Source organism: Anguilla anguilla, chromosome 2, assembly GCF_013347855.1.
Source record: "Anguilla anguilla isolate fAngAng1 chromosome 2, fAngAng1.pri, whole genome shotgun sequence".
NCBI lineage: Eukaryota > Metazoa > Chordata > Actinopteri > Anguilliformes > Anguillidae > Anguilla > Anguilla anguilla.
The window spans coordinates 16,119,051-16,139,871 of NC_049202.1; the positions used below are offsets into that span (position 1 = coordinate 16,119,051).

The 20,821-nt window shown below is 38.7% G+C and overlaps 1 protein-coding gene across 1 annotated transcript in view; it reads right to left on the minus strand.

Annotated features, from left to right (window-relative positions):
* Positions 1-20,821, minus strand: part of LOC118219547 (transcription elongation regulator 1-like protein) — an 82,639-nt gene that overhangs the window by 22,657 nt on the left and 39,161 nt on the right. Inside the window, exons 6-8 of the mRNA XM_035402776.1 lie at positions 4,025-4,147; positions 2,013-2,095; positions 33-121 (exon numbers count right to left, since the gene is read on the minus strand). Coding sequence (XP_035258667.1) covers positions 33-121; positions 2,013-2,095; positions 4,025-4,147 — 295 coding nt within the window. The remainder of the gene's footprint in view (positions 1-32; positions 122-2,012; positions 2,096-4,024; positions 4,148-20,821) is intronic.

Here is a 20,821-nt window from a genome sequence, read left to right on the forward strand (position 1 = left end):
CTGTATGGGACGGCAACGTAATAGACTTTTACCAGGGTGATCCAGGGACAGGCGTGGAGGCCACAGGTCGCTTGTCTTTAGGGGCATTGTCTTCTTCAATGGAGATCTTGAGTGGTTCAATCTTCAAGCATGCAGGGGAAGGCACAATGCAGACAAGTGAACACCACAGTGAGCATCATCCATGGAATGTGAACATTATGAGTCGACGCTTAGTGCCTGAGCAGAACATAATGTCACAGCACACGTGAACCAATCACCACCATACGCAGAAGAACAAGAATAACAGCTCTGGAAAACAAACAAGGGTCAGACTAAGAAGTCATGCTTCCGTTTCAGTTAACGGTGCGTGCTAATGCTGGCTCACTGACGAGAGTGCAAAAAAAACTAGAGTGAATTAAATATTCGTCACGGGATAAAGCACAATAACAGAGTGCTCTCAAGAGTCATGTCATATGAATTGCATATGGATGGCATTTTTATTTATTCATGTCACCTGTGGCTGTAACTGCATCTGCAAGTTTGTCGGCCTAAAAATAGTTGCAACCATCAAGTAAATAATAATGTAAACATGCCGTGTGCTATGCCTTGGTTGTACTGAGCTATGAGATAAATTTTAGTGCTCATGCTTTCCATATAAACTACTGAAGTGTGCTGAAAATTTAATTAAAAAGAAAAGATTACAAGCTTCTGTGAGAAGGTGATGCCTAAAATTGTATAAAGGGGACAGAAATTAAAAAGTGAAACACAGCTGGGAAATTAATTTTTGTTAGATGACTTCAGTACAAATAAAACTAGGTGATGAATAACAGTACTACGAGTTAATTTCTATTGATATCTGCTTTATTTTTAGCATGTTTATGGTTTTATTTTATCTACTGATCTATTGGAGGAATACAAAATTCCAATTAATTTCACTTTTTACATGGCGTCCAAGGGTAATGAGGAAAAAAGTACAGGAGATAATTGTGCAATAAACAGTTTGCCCCTGCAAAGCACATGGCAAACTCCTAAAGAACAGTCAATTATGCGAGCGATGCATGGCCAGCCATGCAGATTACTGATTGGTCATTTCTACAGAAAACCTGATGGGAAAACAGCTACAGAGGGCACTCAGCTGTTATCTCCTAATGAATTAAAATACCTGGGAGTTTCTTGCTAATTAAACTTCTTGGACGGGGGGGTTTCAAATAATCACTGGAACGGGGGCCACATCACATCAGAAGGCAGACAAAGCACCCGATACATGACCTCAAGTCGAACGTTCTTTTCTCCTCTGTACTTTCAGTCTGGGCATCGTTACACAAAAATAGATTTTACATAATAAATATTGCATAAAATAGACGAAAATCCAGTCCAATGCACAAAAAAATACTTTACAGTTAATTAATTATAGAGCAATGTGATATTTACGTCAATCACGTTTGGATAACGTTATGCACCACCAGTCTGTGTCAGATGGGTTGTTTGGAAGTTTGCCATTTCATTTAGCTGGAAGGATGGAAATTATTTCATGTAGCTACTGAAGGATACTTTGCATTCAGGCAATGCTGTAAACTAGTCACACTACCCTTAAACAGAAAGCTCTATTTAATGCAGACTGTTATGTTGTAGTCAGGTGTCCCTGAATGCAACAATCTGTATGTTTCAGATGATGACCCAAGATTATTAATTTCTTAAAATGAGTACTGTCATTGTTACTTCCTGAATATTAGACAAAAACAAAAATTTGAAAAGAAAGGGCTGTGAAGCAACACTTCTGGTCTTATGTTCCTTTTTCCTGTGGGATGAAGGAATTAAAAAAAAAAAAAAAAGATTTAGCGGAGCAGCACGTGGCTTTCTCTGTTTAGTTTGGGTGAGGCTAGTTGTGTACAAATGTGCATTATGCAAAAATGATTTCCCATTAATAATGTACGCATGATGAGCCTCCAAACATTTAGATAGATAGATACACACAAACATACACATGCATTTTACATAGCAGTAAATAAAAGCATATGTAAGATCATACCAACCTCATTTTTGTCTTCAGGCTTCTGATCATCGTGCAGCACCAAGGTCCCAGCACATGCTGCTTTCTTCATATCTAAGCTTTTATCTGCCAGACGACAGACAGTTTAATGCATTTAGCACCGATCCTGTGCTTCAGTTTCTATTGAACCTAGGGCAATTTTTTCTAATCAATCTCTCTGAACACAAAAGAATTCTACAATTTCAGAACTCCAACTGTGCATGTTTTATATGAACAGGGATTTGGAACATGTATTTTTTTTTTTAAATAAAGAAATGAATAATAAAAAATATTAAAAATCTGCTGTATTTCAGGTTATAATTACAAATAACAGGTAGAGAACTGCTAAAACATGCTTGTTAAGCAACTTTTCCCATCATTACCTTATTTGCCAAGGTCCAATATATGCTCAGCTAATCTAAAACTAAAAATAAACCAAAAATCTTTTCCGAAATGCTCAGGTAGTGACGTACATTAATAACCCTGAATTGTGTTGAAGCTGATAACACACATTCCCACAATAATTTGCACAATCATTTTCATTATCATCTCATTCTCAGTAAAAGTTAAAAAGTTAAAAATCTTCCTGCAACTGCTTGTTTACAGTGACAAAGACATATAATATGACAGATGAAAAACAGCAAGGTAACTTGATGTACCAAAGAAACAGGTTTTGTTTGTGTCTGTTTTGCATTTTGCTTGCACAAGAGTTCAAAAGTTGCTCCACGAATCACTAGACGCGAAGAGAACTTGATCTGTGCCAAGGTGGTGAGCAGACAATGTACATGCCCTGCATATCAAATCAGTCTGATTCCTACTGCCTGAGAAACAAAGGATGAGACCAAGCTGTGTTCTATTTTAAGACCCTGAGAAACCCAAGAGTATTTAACTGATCTCAACAGGGTGGTTGTGGAGCTTAAGCAATGAGGAAGAAACCTGCCTAGTAAAAGAATGGACTGAATCAGAAACTACTGAGATATTGGTAGAGGGACACTGAAGTTTGTACAGTACATCATCTTCATTTTACTGGATGAAATATCAAAGACTGAAAGGAAATTGAAAATAAATGGCTCTATGAGTGTGCACTAAAAATCCAGTTTTATTCTTAAAAGACAGTGGAGCAACTAGTAGAGCATTCTGTAAACTGTCCTCTTTCCATTCAGGCTAGGACTGCTATAGTTATAGCTCATTAAAATAGAGGCACTCAAACTGAGACAACCTGTATCCATAGTTCTGTGGAATCAAAAAGATATAATCATACCAGATCATATCTAGGTTACAGTCTGCCCCAGAAAACTTAATACTAAAAGGACACCTGCACTTCTGGGTTTCTGGGTACACCAAAATACCTCATTGCAAAAATACCTCACCTGTATTTTCTGTTCCCATGCTCCAAAGGAGGACACCAATTTTGTACAACAGGAGGGAGAATATATAATATAATTCAACAAATTGCTGTTGGCAATATTCCGTCTGGCTGGGCAAATACTAAAACCTCATGATTAACTAATTACTTTTTTATGGAGTTCTGCATGTTTATAGCCATTATAAAATGAAATTGGGGTAACTCAACTTGAATTCACCGCACACCATTCACACTTAATCAAAATGACCTATACGGTGACACCGTATGCCAGTTTTAACACACTCTTTTTAATAATATATTTATTTTTTGCAGTGCCATGAGCCAGTGAGCATGCTGCATACTTCAGCAAGCCAACAAGACGATATTTACCACCTCTGGGCTGAAACGTCCGCCATCACTGCACACAATAGCTTCTCATCTTGCATGTCTTAAGCAATGTGAATTTCTACTTTCTTATTGTGTTTGCCTGGTTTTCAGTATAGTTGTTTTTGTCTACAAATAGTGTTATTGACTAATAACTGGGTAGTATACCAATTTTCCTTCAAACTCCTGATTTAAAAAAAAAAGTACATTATTATGTGTGTGTGATTTCAACATGATTCTGAGGCAGGAGGGAAAAAAAAAACAAGAGTTTCAGCCATTAGTCTCACCTGTCACTGGCTGCTCTGTCCAGTCGCCAGCTACAAAAGTCACCCCCGGCGCGGACAGTGACGCCACCCTGGTGATCTGCGCTGGCAGCACTGGGCCAAGCCGTCCATCACGGAAACTGACACCTGCAGGTGGAAGAGCACAGTACCCTGGGTAAGAGAATGAAAATGATGCTGCTACAGTAAGTGAAACACAGCATGTAAAACATTCTGTGTGAGACAAGGGCCTAGGCTCTAACTGTTTATTTACAGTTACATTACAGTTAGTGTTACATTACAGAAGTGTGTTTCTTGGCAAGTGAACAGACACAAACTTTCACAAGAATGTTTATTAATTCAAGGCCAGGATATTTAAGTTTTTTTTTGTAACTTTGGTCTGAAATATTGTTGTCTAAGGTGATTTATGGGGACATTGTCTATTGTTTTTGTTTTCAAATGTTGGCACCTCTGCCAAAGCCAACTAAACAGACTCCACCAGAAAACAGCTCATACAAACTAGTGCCAATGGTATATCAATTTTAAAGGGGCAGTTCACCCAAAAATGAAATTAACATATGTTTCCACATACTCAGAAATTATTTTATTAAAGCACATAATTTCAAAATTCATAATTGTGTTATTAACGGGTGTAATTTACATTGTAGAACAAAACGAGAAACTCACTTAGGCTTATGTTAACTACATACCTTATTTTCTGCATACATCGAAAACTCTACGGACAGAAAACATCTGTGGAAATCTAGGAAATATGTGGAGTGAATCCATGGCACAAAAAATGCCTCACTTCCAAAAATAACTCAATTCCAGGTTTTAGGACAACAAACTGTAACACTCAATGACCTGCTCTGGTTGAGTATGCACATAAATACACAGCTGGCATACTTTGGGTGAAGTAGTTCTTGATGAAACAATGCGCAAAGCTCTATGGACATACGTGAGCAACTGGCATTTTACAAAGGAACATTGCAGTTGAGTTTTTTTTATGTACATTTTTGGTGCATTGAGCACCACAAAATATGGGTCTGTTGAGGTCTGTTGTATTAAGATGAGCTGCAGCAGACATCTAGAAAATTTGTCAAATCTCAGCAAAATTACCTGGATGATTGATAGCAGTGGAAAGATACCTTAATTTTATTTTTGGGTATAATTCCTTAAATATCGATGGTGACTAATGTAGTAGTCATTGAACATACAGCTACCATACCGAGATGACGCTGGATTTTTTCCAGTAATCGTCCATTACACAGTTAATGTCAAGTGTAATGCCAGTGATTACAGTAAATATGAATGATCATCACATGATTGATTAAAAGAGTATATATAGGCTTGAATAATCATTAATTTATCAAATGACCTATGCAAAGCACCTTTATGACATAAGCACATTATACTGGGACGCCATCAGTTAAGTGATAGACTAGTGCTGGGCGATATGGCCTAAAATTGATATCACAATGTTTCAGTAAGGTGTTGAGCCATCAGAACAGCTTCAATGCGCCTTGGCATACTGCAGGTTGTACAAGTCTCCGGACCTCTACTGGAGCGATGGAACCCCATTCTTTTAAAAGATACTCTCTCATTTGGTGTTTTGATGATGGTGGTAGAGAGCACTGTCTAAGACAATCTCCCATAGGTGTTCAATTGGGTTGAGATGTGGTGACTGCAAAGGCCTTAGCATATGATTCACATGATTTTTATACTCATCCCTTTGTACTGATTTGGAGTGACCCTTCCCTCTAAGGGGACAAGTGGACCCAAACCACACCAGGCAAATTCCCCCCACAGCATATCAAAGCAACCAGACCCCCTCACTGTAAGCATTCAGGCCTGTACCATTCTCTTGGTGTACATCACACATGCACTTGTCAAGAATATGGGGAAGGCTGACTGATCTGACCATATCACTTTTTCCACATCTCTGTAGACCAGTGCCTGTGATTTTTGCACTACTAAAGTCTATTGTGCATCAGTCTTTGTAATTATGGATGTATGCACTACAACCCTACTACAATATCCCTCTCTGTGTAGTTGTCAATAGACCGTTCTTGTGGACACTGTCTGATCACATCCTGCATTGACATTCTCAGTCACCTGAAGAGTTGCTCTTCAGTTTTTTCTTATGCATTGCACTGATGCACGAGCATCATGGTCATCCAACATAGGCTTTCGACCACAATTTCTGACCCTATTTACTATGTCTTTTCCCATGGATCTGAATGCCCATGTCACTTTAGTCACTGTTCCTATTGAAACACTAGCCAGTCGAGCAGTCTTTGTGCATGAGGCTCCTGCCAACCGTGCCCAATAATGAACACTCTTTCAAAGCCACACTCTTTTCCTCTTTCCATCTTGATCCAAAATCATGGTCAGCTGGGCCTGCTCAGCATTTTAATACCTGTCACAGTGCATGATTGGATGCCAATTGCTTAATTGTATCATGCAGTACACCTGTATGGAAGCATCTGCATTCGTTATGTCTCTCCACTCATTTATTCTGTTTTTTCCTTTAATTTGTCACCCGTCTATGTGTGTGTGTATGCAGCACCAAATAATAATAATAATAATAATAATAATAATAATAATAATAATAATAATAATAATATAGAACTAATTTCAGAAGAGCTGCCAGCGTAAGCAGCAGGCAGCAGCCCTTCATGAATTTGAATCTGCCGTTAATGAAGCGGCACACTGAAAAGGGCACGGCTCTTCAGCGCAGATGCACATTCCACTTTTCAGGAGTGTCGTCAGAGCTAATTAATAAATGGCCGTAATTAATTGGTAATGATCATTCGCAAGTTAACGCTTCAAACTGTCAAGTCAATCGTGCTGGATGAGGTGATTTCATTAACAGGCGCGGCCACTTCATCTTCATCACCCACCTCCACACGTCCGTGAAGGCATTTCTTTTTTCAAACGCATTATTCAAAAAAAGAGAAATGTCAACACAGCTAAGCTCATTTCGTTCAACATGACACTGAGCAGCAATCATGTTCATATAGCCTGTCTGAATCCTTTTAGATAAGTGCAGTCTGTTTGGAAAGGTTAATTATGTTTGAAATTAGCAGAGGGTGAGAGAGGACTACTCCAGTTATCCTTCAAAAAGGAAAACATTTGTTCTACTTTGCCACTCTGTTGGGAAGGAAATCCAAAATTTCTTATACAGACTGATATATTAGGAAGTGTGCATTGTTTAGAATATTATAGCAATTAGGTTCATCATGTAAAATGTGTTATTATTCACTATTTATTGTGCACATTCTAATAAAAATAACATTAAGGTTGACCACATTAAGGCTCTCCCAGATTTTGCAGGATATGCAGTGGTATGCACTGCCACTATCCGTGTGGGGGATCCTTACTTCAACGCACATACCATCCATAGATTTAAAAAGAGAATTGTAGTAAATAAATAAAGTCAAATATGCCTTTGTACAATACAAAAAATGTTCCCAATGATAAATCTAATCAGTGATGTCCAGTTGCTTGCTAAGAGAAAGCAATTGATTATTGCTATTATGTTACTTTATTAGCAGTTCAACTCATAATGATGGACACTTTGTAGACTGAACAATTTAACACTTTTATCTTCTACTTAGAACCATATATTCATACCCAGCCCATACAAGATTGATATATTAACAGGCTGAATTTCTTTAATAATAACACAACTGTTAAAATACACTGCAGATGCTTTTTAAGGAGAATCATGAGTGACAAGAGTGCTGTGGATGGATTTGAATCTGATTAACCCAATTTTACAGGAGAGCTACCACATCTGGCAATGCAATATAAAATTTTGTTCAGGACTGCTACTGAAATAAATAAAACAAGCACTCCCTCAGAACCAGAGAGATCATTTTCAGAAAGACAAAGACAATAATAATAAGAAATGGCTGGACCTTTTAGAGAAAAGGGTCTGAAATCCAGGGGGCCACAGCACAGTAAATTATATCACAAATCTAGCAGTTGGTGGACAAAAATAAACCAGACACAGACGGAATGAACACAAATGAGCAGAGAAGGTAAGTAGAAAATGGCAGTCAGAGAAGGGTAAGCTGGGCTCTTCCGTATTGCCTTCAATTTATTTATTTAGTTATTTGTACCTGTATTATTAATTATGTAACTTATGGCTTCTGAATGTTGCTACTTTTCAATAATTCTGATTATATTGCATGTTAAAAGGCAATATTCTCTCTCTCTCTCTCTCTCTCCCTCACTCACATATACGCACACACACACACACATACACACACACACATTCTATTTTAATGACATTTCAGCTTAAAGTTTATGATGGTTTTGTTTTTGAAAAGGACATGCTATTTTTATATAGCAGAACAGTCACCTGCAGTCAGGTTATTACACAAATGATATCATTAAAATGGATGGATTTTGTTTGGACTTCAATATACAATATATATTAAAACTATACAATATATATTAAAACTATTTCCCCATTGATTTAACCCATAGTCCTGTGCTGACTGTGCATTGTTCTAAAACAGTGTTTCTCAACCCTGGTCCTGGGGACCCACTGCCCTGCATGTTTTAGACGTCTCCCTCCTCCAGCACACCTGATTCAAATGAATGGGTTGTTATCAGGCTTCTGCTTCTGAGTTTGATGACAACCCATTCATTTGAATCAGGTGTGTTGGAGCAGGGAAACATCTAAAACAGCAGGGCAGTGGGTCCCCAGGACCAGGGTTGAGAAGCACTGTTCTAAAACCCTGCCACACCATTCACCACAGCAATACTTAGCATGACAACATTATACAAAACATATTGTATTATTCCCTTTGTGCTTTATGTTTTCACAAGGTTAGTCAAGGTTAGCCAAACACCAACTGTAATGTCTAAATGTTATTCTCATAATTTTCAACATCTCATTGATGTTAAGCAGAAGAATCATTGACAAAAAATGTGCTTTCACTTGGTTTCTGATATTCCACATTTGATATTCAACATAAAACATGTATCAAATGTACATTTTTAGAAATCTAATTTTGGCCAAATCAGCTTCTGGTGGTTGTAGCTCAGATTAAATGCATGACATTAATTTAGTCAAAACTGATCATGCTCTCTGAAGTATTTTTGTGTGACAATGATGTGTGATCCAAGTATTATTATACAATTAAATATCCAGTTATTAATTTAGATGACTACATTGGTTGTAGTAGATTCAGATTAGGCTGCATCTCAGGCTAATTAAACAAACTGAAACATTTCCTTTCCTGTGATACTTTACACCTCACTTTTTGCCAGGCTAAAATGCTATTTTAATCTGCATTTAATCAAGGTCTCATTTAAGTTCAGGTTTCATGGAAAAATTTACTTCACACATCCCTTTTGGAAGTACACTCAGATCGATAGAATTTCAAGTGTGCGAATCACATACTGTAACAACTACATCTGTCTATCTTCTTCAGAGAAAGGATATACAAACAGTTCCATTAAAGGGTTTCTGGAAGTGCAAATATTTGTGTATGGCTTAAGAATGTTTCCAATACATTACATGTTTTACACTGTAGAGAATCCTCACAAGAGTCATCCTCGTAAGAGTAGTCTACTTGGTTCATACGTGCTCCATCCACACAGTTTCCCTGAGATTGTGTTTATTGTATTTTTCATTATTATCCCCCGCACCCCCCCCCCCCCCCCCCCCCCCCCATAAGCATCGCAAATTGATGTTTTTTCTCACCAAATGCGATGGGGCAAATACACACACAACGATTATAGCGTTTAATGGGGCAGTGCTGAGTGGTTAATGCACTGGGCATGTGCAAAGTTGTTGGGAATCATGAGGAGTGTTTAAAAGACAAGGCACTTATGTAAAACAGCCTTTTCCTCTCTCGCCGCTCTCATATTGAGATTCATTTGATCACATGAGTGAAGGACCTGATGGCTGCCTGCACTTCACCAATGCACAATCTGCGAGATGGGATGGGAGTTCTCTCTTGATGCAAATACAGCACTGTATGCTAAACAAGCACAAATTACAGGCAGCTCATTTGGGTGTTCAAGAGTGACAGCATGTGTTTTCCGTTCAGTCTAGAACATACTGTATGCACAACAAAACAATTTGAGGTAAAGACAAGGTGATGGCCCCTACTAACAGAGGTGCAAGGTAAAGACAAAGAAAATGACTGGGAATAATACACCTGCATGGTGATGTTCTTCACATATCTTAAATGTTATTATGAAATAGCATAGGTCTTCATATGTAGCAACAGGGGAGGAGTCTGAGCTGACCATGAAAACAGCCACTTGGAGGGTAACAATAAGAGTACAGTGCAATGGACCCATGCGAACGCCTAACTTTTGTAACTTTAATAGTTACATTACATTACATTTATTTAGCAGACGCTTTTATCAAAAGTGACATACAAAAGTGCATATCAAGGGTGGGCACGGTGGCATAGTGGTTAGCACTGTTGCCTCGCAAGAAGGAGGTTCCGGGTTCGAATCCTGGTCCGACCGGATCCTCTCTGCATGGAGTTTGCATGTTCTCCCCGTGTTCGCGTGGGTTTACTCCGGGTCCTCCGGTTTCCTCCCACACTCAAAGACACGCATGTTAGGTGCGCTCCTGCATTTGCCCTTGACCAAGGCACTGGCCTCAGAACTGGAGTTGGTCCTTGGGTGCTGCACTGTGGCTGCCCACTGCTCCTAAGTAACTAGGATCGGTCAAATGCAGAGGACAAATTAAAGTATAATAATCAATAAAAGTATATGTATATGGAGGTACATGTACCATGAGTGCCATGAAAGAGGGGAATTTAAGTGAAATGATTTGCAGAGTGGTGGCAGTTAGTCCATGTATAGTCTGAAGAGATGGGTAGTGAGGAAGAGATTATTTTAACATTATAATATTTTATTTTTTATTTATTTATTTATTTTTTTAAAGCTTGTTTTACACATTTTAGAGTTTGAGGAAGCCTAAGACCAAATCAATGATATAATATCAATAGCAGTAGAGCAGTAATAGTAGAAAATACATTAGTGGGAATAAATTCACAAGTGATCTGATAATGGCAGGCACATTTTAGTCAATATCCAGTCACAGGATGTAATTATTAAAATTGAGGCAAAAAACAGGATATCATAAAGTCTGACTGTGAGTTGATGAATTTGCACAGTACTGACAAACCAATAAAGACAAAGGAGAAAGAATAGATCAGAATCAGGAAGGAAATTGGCTCTGAGTGCAGATCTTAGCTGCTTTCTTCCCAAGTTCGTTTTCCAAGTCGACAGAACTCCTACTCACCTCCTCCTGCTTAAATGTGACGCGGTAGTTTCTCCTTAAATTGATTGAGCGGAAAAATAAAAGAAAAAAAAAAGTTCCATTACTGGTTCCGGGCTATAATTTTCAACCTGTCTCAGCCCATGAGGCCAGAACCCTGTGGCCAGACGGAGAGAAGGTAGGACGGTCGATAAACAGCAGATATTACTTAGGGAAAGGGTTTAAGGGGCATTTGATGTTTGAAGTGACTTGATGGAAGATGACAAGAGAACATTATCTGTAATCTATTGTTATAGAGGCATCAAAAGAGACAGAGAGCCACTTAGAGTGTCTTTTGACCACAGTAATTCAAGTAGCGTAAACCAGGGCAGGGGAAGAAATGCACCTGTAAGAGCCGCTTAAGACGATACAAAGACGCAGGCATGATGACCGTGATAACACGAATGCATTCCATTTATCGACGTAGATTGCCTGTCAAGAACTTGAATATGGTCTTTCTTAATTACAGTACAAAGGATCCACCTTTTACACTTGAGTGCATATTTAACACAACAACAAACAACGTAATGATTTCTCATTTGTTGCACTTCAGACATATTTGACATGTTTGGCTAAGTCCTTCATCAGACTGCGGCATGCATCTCGACTAGTACCAACACTTTTGAGCCTAACTGAGGCTTATGTGAATTATTTTGTCTGTGTGGCAAGATGGACTTTCTGGCCCTTAGGGTTAGGAGGATCAGGCTGGGTTGGGATGGAGGGGTGGACCCTACCCTCTAATTACTTTCCAAATTTCATCTTCAAGTCTAAGTTACAAACCAAAGACATGCAGAGATTGATAGCTGAGAGCACAACATACAGTACCACAAGGCTCCCGAGTAGTTCAGTCAGCCGTGCAACTTTGCCCTCGCAACTAGCATGGCTAGGCCCTAATCATTACAATCATTGGGGTACGAAAGCATAAAAGCAAAGCTGCAGGCATGGAAACACAAGAAACAAAAGCGCAGACATGCTATATGAAAAGAATGCAGACACATCAGTCTAAAATAGCCTGTGCATAATTGCTTGGACTGGGTTGAGTCACGTTGACAAGTTCACAAAAAAAAAGCACTTAATTACATTCCTTATTATGCGCCGGGAGACAATGGTCATAGCTGTAGGTCTTTATGACTACATATTAATTTGAGTCAGGGCTTTCAATTCCTTGTCCAAGTTCTCGGTGCTGAAGTATTAAATCAAATTTAATGTGGGCTGGGATGCAACATTAGCGCTACTTAGCAGAGGAGTTGTATCTTTTTCTATGCATCACTGCCTTCAAGTTAATTTCTTGTCCTCAGATGGTCCATCACAAATAAAAAAATACATGGATTAAAAAATACATTTAAAAAGCACATCGTATTTTGAAATGAATTCTGTCACTTTCAAATCAGAAGCATTAACATTTAAAATTGTTTTAGGAAACAACTGAGTCTGGTAGCCTAAGGAAAGTTTCAATTTATCATAAATGACTAAAGAAAATGAGGGTAATGTCGTAAAATAAATCTCAATCACACTTAGCAAGAAAATGCATTCCAGCAGGATCCAGTTGTAATTATTATTTTTTGACATAGCATGCTTGCAGACATTATATTTGCATCAATGCATCACAGGTTTCTCAGTTTTTAAATACTGCAAGCAGCATGTTTGTGTTTCATTACTCACAGCTCATATTTCAGATGTCAGTTTCTTGGAATGAGAGATTGCGTTTGTGAGCCCAGAAGAGCACAGATCAGCGCGCGCGCGCGCGTTCCTCCCAAACACGTGAAGCCACCTGCTGCTTTGTTTAGACCGCGGCCCACCTGTTGAGTCGTGTAGTCGTGCCATCTGAGGATGCGGCTAAGCAGCTTGCGCAGACACACTTCAGGGGATAGAAATCAATCAGCGGAGTCCCTCTCGCAGAGTGAGGGAGGACGTACCCTGCTGACTGAAGCCCTTTCTCCCTGGGTGATGCCATGGCAAATTATGAACCTTCCCTGCATGGCTGCCCGCCACAGTCAGTAACCGTGCAGTCAGGATTCAATTCAAGACATTGAGGTGCACCACTGGACCGGGAAAAAAGGGTCTTAGCTTGTTGCACCAATTGGAAGTGCCCGTTTACCAATAGGAAGTGTCCGTTTATTCTATCACGTTTTTGCTATAGATACATTGTGTTTTACATTTCAAATTTTAGAAAAGAGGAAAACATTCGGAGAACTCGTTGCACACTGATTGCGCTTGGAAGAAGGAACTCATACAAAATTTACAGTGATTTTGAACGAACCTAACACACTCAATACCCCCAAATATTCAGCTCAGGAATTTCAAACTCCTGTTAAAAGGGTGCTGTAGACACAGGATGCAATTACTGTGTTTCCAGTTTAGTAACTTCATCAGAGGTACAAAAAGCCAGTGTTCGCCCCTGTATCGATAGCAATTTTCCACATGAAAAACATGCCAGTTACAGGCAACTGCACTTGCCTTTCTTATCATAGCATCTATTTTGCAGGCATTGCATGTACTCGTACAGGTGGATGTGTTTGGAAAGCCAGTATGTGTATAAGAGTGTATACCATGATTCTACACCATAAACAGTGGGATGCTTATAATTTATTTACGGATTTCCTTTCTAAAATACATAAATACATACATAAACGAGCTTATAAAATTCACAGTTTAATATTTGGAAAGATCCGGGGAAATTCCAATGCAGCATAATGCTGTCCTCTTGATATAAAAAGCCAGTTAGTATAACTGATGTTTAACCAATTCACTTAGCATCCTTAACAAGTCAGAATGCATTACCATGCAACACCATCCTGCTACAGAGTATAGAAACAAAGAGTAAGCAATCCATCTATACATTTATTCATAATAAAATGCATATAAATTCATGTTTCAGTTTTTTCGGTATGAATAATTGATGGTAGATATAATATTTTATTGCACTTGAATACTGCAGAATTCCTTCTGATTCAAATTAAGCTGTAACAAAATTTCAAGTCTCATTTTACACAATTGGTTGTTTTCATAAATTTTGAACGATGGCATCATTTCAGCAAAATGTATGCCTATCACAATGTCCGAACAAAGAAAAGTCAAGAAATTATGTGGATTGTTAATTATAGATTTCCATTATGATCCACATAAATAAATAACATTTTTTTAAATTAGATTTTTCATATCTCTTCTTTTCTAAAGAATAAAATGCAGGCCCTTGCTCATCTAGCTCAAAGAACCATGACACAAATATCACTTTACCCTGTGCTTTCCCCTGGCTTCAGTGTGATATGTCATGGTACCCTACATGGTTCTTCTTCATTACTAGACCAGAAAAGCACCTGAGACATACTGTACAACCATGCCTGCTAAACCCACTGTGCATCCATGCAGTGTGAGGCTTGTTATGCTGACGGCTCTTCGTGATTTCTGAGCTCACCAAGGCTCTCTTTCTTTTTACTAATGCTTTTTACTAAAAAGTATATTTTGGTTAGCCCAAGGTTTGGCCTATATCTCTGTTTATGTCTTATTTCTCAGCCTCATAATGGTTTCATTGACTTCCACTGACATAACTGTGGTCCTCATGTTGACAAATGCCAATAGCAGACTTCAAAGGCAATCAAAAGGCTCAAATCAATACTAGATACTGAAAGCTATTTATATCTTCTCAAAGGAAGGAATTGAGCACACTTGACTCATCAGAAATGCCTGCGATGGCCTTTTCAAGGCACCATAATGTTTGGGACAATGGCTTCCCACATGCTTCTGATAAGTCAAGTGTGTCCAATTGCTTCCTTAGTGCACGCATGAGAGAGCTTTCACTCGGCATCTAGTCTTCAGTCCAGGCTTTTTATTGCCTTTGGAGTTTGTTATCGGTGTTTGTCAACATGAGGACCAGAGCTGTACGAATGAAAGTCAAGGAAGCCATTATGAGTCTGAGAAATAAGAAATAATTTAAATGAAAAATAAACAATCAGAGACATATGTTGGCCAGAAACACCTGCAAAGTCAGTTGTTGCAAACATTATGGTGTCCTGAAATAGAGGGACCCTGTATAAAAAGTGCATTTTGTATGCGGTGAAACCAACATATATAAAATAGCTTTTAATAAATGCTGTGAATGTGTATCTCTGTTCAGGCTTCCCATGTGAAACATGCCAAACCTACAGGTAAGAAAGAGCATTATGGAAAATGAATATAATGTCTGCATTGATACCTGCAAAAGGCTGATCTTTTATTCAAGACTTGTTTAAAATTCTACACTATAAATAATGTTTCACAAAAGTGACGTTAAAAGTGTGGGTAGAACTGAACTAGAAATATAATTAATCTATAGGTAGGACATAATAAGTGCTCTCACTGCCAAAGAAAGGCTCTTCTTTCTGGTTACTAATCAAGCGTCTATTCTGGATCTTTGCAATACAGTACTCTTGAATAATCAGAGTTCTTTTTTCGCTTGGCAAGCTAAGCACAGATCCGCATGCCATTTCCACCATCTTTTTTTGAGTAAAAGTTGTTCTCCCAAAACTCTGTATATGAAAGGAACAAAGGAGCAAAGTGTGACTTATTTTAGTCTCGAGGTGGAACGGATTTACGACGCGCTGCTTGTCAGACCCAATCGGGTCGTGATGGCGACGGCGTTGCCAGATGTTCAGCTCCACGTGCGGGTTCCAGGTTCGGGAGGGACGGGGAAATCGCATCTTCCTGCTTCAGAGCAAAGAAAACTATTTCTCTGTTTTGCAAAAGTGACATTAACTCTCTTGTGAAAATCTATCTGTGTGGCCTAGGGGCAAGAGCTGCTTTTTTATTGCTTTTGCTTTTCTTCAGAGTGAAATTGAATGTTTGTATGAATTATTAGAATCATAATACCATTCGGATGGCTAGCCTAATTAACATGAAAGCCTCATGTGGTATGGCATTTAACTGTCAAACATCTGTTTAAATCTCTGTGCAACTCATCCACTGAAAGTTCAAATTCCCAGTGAGGTCCTATCCACGCAGGTGCATGTCATTACCTCCAGGGGTCTTTATTCTCTGTCTGATATATCTTCTCTGCATGTACACGTTGCACCAAATACATTGTACATGTTCAACAAATACATTGAACAAATCAATAATCAAGTCTAAAGTAACAAATTACATTTACAGTAATTATAGTACTTAATTCTTTTCAGTGACTTTTTTGAGTATATTTTAATGCTTCTACTTTCACTTTTACTTGAGAACATTTTTGATAAAGTATCCAACTTCACTACTTTTATTTTGGGAAATAACTTTTGGGTAAGAAGCCTGGAAAAAAAAAAAAAAACTGAGGAAAAATGGTGGCAGGACAGAGCAATGTTAAGACGGAGCCACTGGCAAATTCTGCTGTCCTTAGCAGGACAAGTGTTGCGTATGCGTTAATAAAAACCTTAAAGGTAGACCCTGAGATATGACATAAAAGCAAGTCAAGCACGGTGACACCAGAGATTATTAAAAACTGAGGGGCTGCATCAGAGTTTCCAAGTCTGCTTATAATACACGACTTTGGGATTTGTTTTTTTCACAAAGCCGCTTCAAAAAAATAAAAAGGGAAGTCTTGGTGCACGGTTTTCTGGGCTTGTTTTAAAACATCTGGGTGCCTTTTTTGAAATGTAACATCTGTGTGTATTTTCACATTTATGATTAATGTCCTTCACATTCATGCCCTTGAACATTACCATTGTTCATTACCATTGTTCAAGGACACCTACAAGCGCCCGCCCCACCCACCCACCCACGACATTCACTGTACTTCCTGCTTGTTTGGTCTTGTTTTTGATGGTGAGGTTGCTTATTTGTCCCCTGAGAGTTCACACTGAGAACACTGAGCTGCGCTGACAGGAAACTGATTTTGACACATTCTTGTCAGTACAGACTCACGATTTTTAACAATCTCTGCCACTGCCTGTCTCATTTTGCTTCTACGTCATATCCCAGTGTCTGTCTTTAACCCTATGTGCACCCGATTTTCACATTTAAACAAGACAAAGAGTAAGAGCAAATAAGCTTTTCATTTAAAAGTTACTTAAGCAAGTTACTTTCATGGTGCACTGGAAAATACAAAAAAGAGAACTATCTAATGGAACAGTTCAATTTACAATCAAATGTCTGTCACTTTCTACTCACCCCCACATCAGCTGAATATCAATGAATTGTGATGTGTGGCAGTATCTTCCTCAGAGTTTGTTACCTCTGAGGAATCTCCCAATAATAGTGGATGGGATCCAGTATAATGCTGGACCCCATCTACTGTTGTTGTTCCAGGATTTTGCTGTGGTATGTATAAATCAGTGAGTGTGAGATACTGCTACAAAAACCACAGCAGATATTCAACTGGCATAAGGATGAGTAAAACATGACAGGGAATTAATTTTAAAAATACATTTTTAAAAAAAATTTTCTCTTTTCTTTTATCTTCCTTCGTAGCATGAAAGTAGCTTTTACTAAAATATTTAAGTAACTTTTAAATGAACAACTTATTTAGTATTATCTGTAAGGTATCTCTAAAGTAGCAGGACTTTTACTTAAATATTTTCAGTACTCTTTCCACCCCTGAAACAGAGTGAATGTACACGCACCGAAATATTCTTCTGAAGATATTAATGCAAGCAACGTAGGTAAAGACATTTTATGGTGATGACTAAGCCTATTTTCCCATGAGGAAAAAGCAAGGCTGACAGGGTCATTACGCACAAGCATCACTTCAAAGAGAGAGGACGCAGACACTGGCAGGGGCAGAAACACTGGTGGAAACACTGACAGTCATGGTACCAAAATGGCTGCCATTTTCTGTCGTTAACATCTTGACAGGTGGTGATGGCACTCTGCAGGCGCAAGATATGGATTGCTGGTTAGCAATTTGGTGGCATCACAAGAACATGACAGGGCGCAAGCAATTTTGTTATAGTTACCATCAATCCTTTTTCTTTACTCAGATGGCACTTAGATGGAAGAGGTGACACACATCATTGACACAGGACAGTCTGCTGAAAGGTTTCAAAATAATTGCATGCTACCTTGGCGAAGACAAGATGCTTTTATTAAAATACCATTCAAATTGGTTGCTGTTTCAAACACACACACACACACACACACACACACAGTGAGTAATAGAGTGAGAGAGGGGGGGAGGGGGCAGATACTCACTAGTTTTGCCCCTTAAAACCACTGTGTGCAAATCCAATGACTGACATACCAACGCCTGACTGCTGACATATCCAATTTCAGTCCCCACCCCTCCTCCCCGCCATCTAATATGGCCATGAGAAAAAGATAACACAGATACCCAGCTGAGCAATCACAGACAATTACCTATGAAATGAATTGGCTTATGGGCCCTATACGTTGACCTGTCTTATGTAAATGGAATATCAATTGGGAGGAAGCTTCTTGCTAGGTTTCAATGAGGGAGCTTAAAGGCGTCTCCCTTATTTGGAGAGGGAACCCACTTTCTGAACAATTTATTTTATACAAGCTTAGTTATTCTGACTATTTATGCATGAACTGTGAAGAACACCACACGATAAAATCAATAGTAGGAATGTAATGAAATGTATGCTCAATGCAGCATGTGAAAAACAGGAAAGAGAAGCACAGAAAGGGGAAACAGTGTGATCGGGTTTTGAGTCACAGGCGTATCGGGAGCTGGAGTGAGTCGGCATACTACCGCTAAACGCCTGGGGCGTTCAGAGCTGACGGTTTTAAGCGAGGGGGACATTATGTCCAAATGCAGTCTGGCAGCGATGAGGTCATGATCTGTGAGCCCTGCAGTCACAACACACCGCCTGGATTGAGACGGCATCGGGCTCCATCTTTGCCCTGCTGGCCTGACTACATCAGAGGAACGGGTCACTGTGACCCCTCGCACCACAGCTGCGCCACCACCGCACCCTGCGCCACCACAGCTGGTATAGATGGTATGATTATCAAGTAAGGGATGGACACACATCCAATGCCAGTCAATAAGTCATTAACACCCAAAACAATAAGTAATCCTCATAATGCTCAATTTCATCTCTATCTTGCCAGCCAAATAAAAGGATTGCATGCACACCTAAAGGTATTTACAACAAACCTTTCATCTGTTGGATTCAAATAATTATCTTAACCTAAAAGTACAGTGAAAGGTTATTTATTTATTTATTTATTTATTTATTTACTTACTTACTTACTTAATTATTTATTTGTTTTATGTATGTAAATATTTTCGATTTACACAGTTGAATATTGGCTGGGACGATTAAAAAGTAGTTCTATGCAACAGATGACCATGCATTCTGGTCTGTGTTAACGCTATGCTACACAACAGTGCCTCCACATCACATTTATGAGCGGATTTGGACTTCATTCAGAAATACATAGAGCGGGATAATGCCAAATGTCCCAAGTAAACCAGTAAATGCACTTCCAATACATTACTACAGATTTGAGCAAGTAAGTGGGAAAACAAAAAAGGCTCTGTAACGGCTTTTGGTTATGACGGTTCTTGTGAGGGCACAGGAAACAGTTGATGAAGCATAATTCAAATACACACAGTTTAATTTTTCAATGTTGGGGCAAAAATCACAATCCAATAATGATTATATCTGACTTTTGTAACTGGGGTTAATTGAAACAGTTTTTCTTTCTTAGAGTTAATGGCACATGCAAATCCTTCATCCTTAACATCAACTTGGAAAAATGCCTTAACTTGGAAAAGCGCCAATATATCTTAATTAGTATTTTAACAGATCATTTGGATCAACATTTGGAACTGCATTGAAAAGACTTACTAGCAAATATAATTTATTTATATTACAGTTCAGGTTCTATTTAGGTTTTACTTTCAGTCTGTAAATAAATAAATAAATAAATAAATAAATAAATAAATAAAAGTTTCCAAGGCATGCACTTTTGATTCATTCAGAGGGGAAGTGGGTCCAAATGAAGGAAGACTTTGAACTAATGCTTAATGCTAACTTCATTTATATATATAAATGAAGTTAAAACAAAACATTAATTGCATCCCCATGTAGATGAAGCGAGGGTTGTTTTTTTTTTTTTTACAAACACATTGTTTTTTGCTCACATTTGTTTTCAATTATCCAATTTGTTATCCCAAAGCCCTGTGGTAAGCTGCAGAGCTGTAAGCTCATTACTGTAACATCCTCCATAAATTTGGGAGAGCACAGGCGAGCACATTTCCCCTAAGAAATAGCATACAGCAGTCAATAATGCTCAGTGCTAAATCTGAATGATTACATTGTACCCTGCTGGAATACATTTGATCTCTCTTTACAGCAGATCAGCACTTTCAGAGTTCAGTTAATACTGAGCATTGTGTTGTTTGTCAACCCATTACTTCTTTTCATCCAGGAATACAGGATAAGTAGCCTTACACTTATATGCAGCTACTCAACAGGTGCTCGATCAACTTCCATTCTCAATGAGCTGAGGACAGTCCCACCAACAAAAACCCTCTTCACCCTTCCTGCAACATTAGGGCCAATTATGCATTGCTCTGCGTGGTTGCCAGCCACAGCTGATAA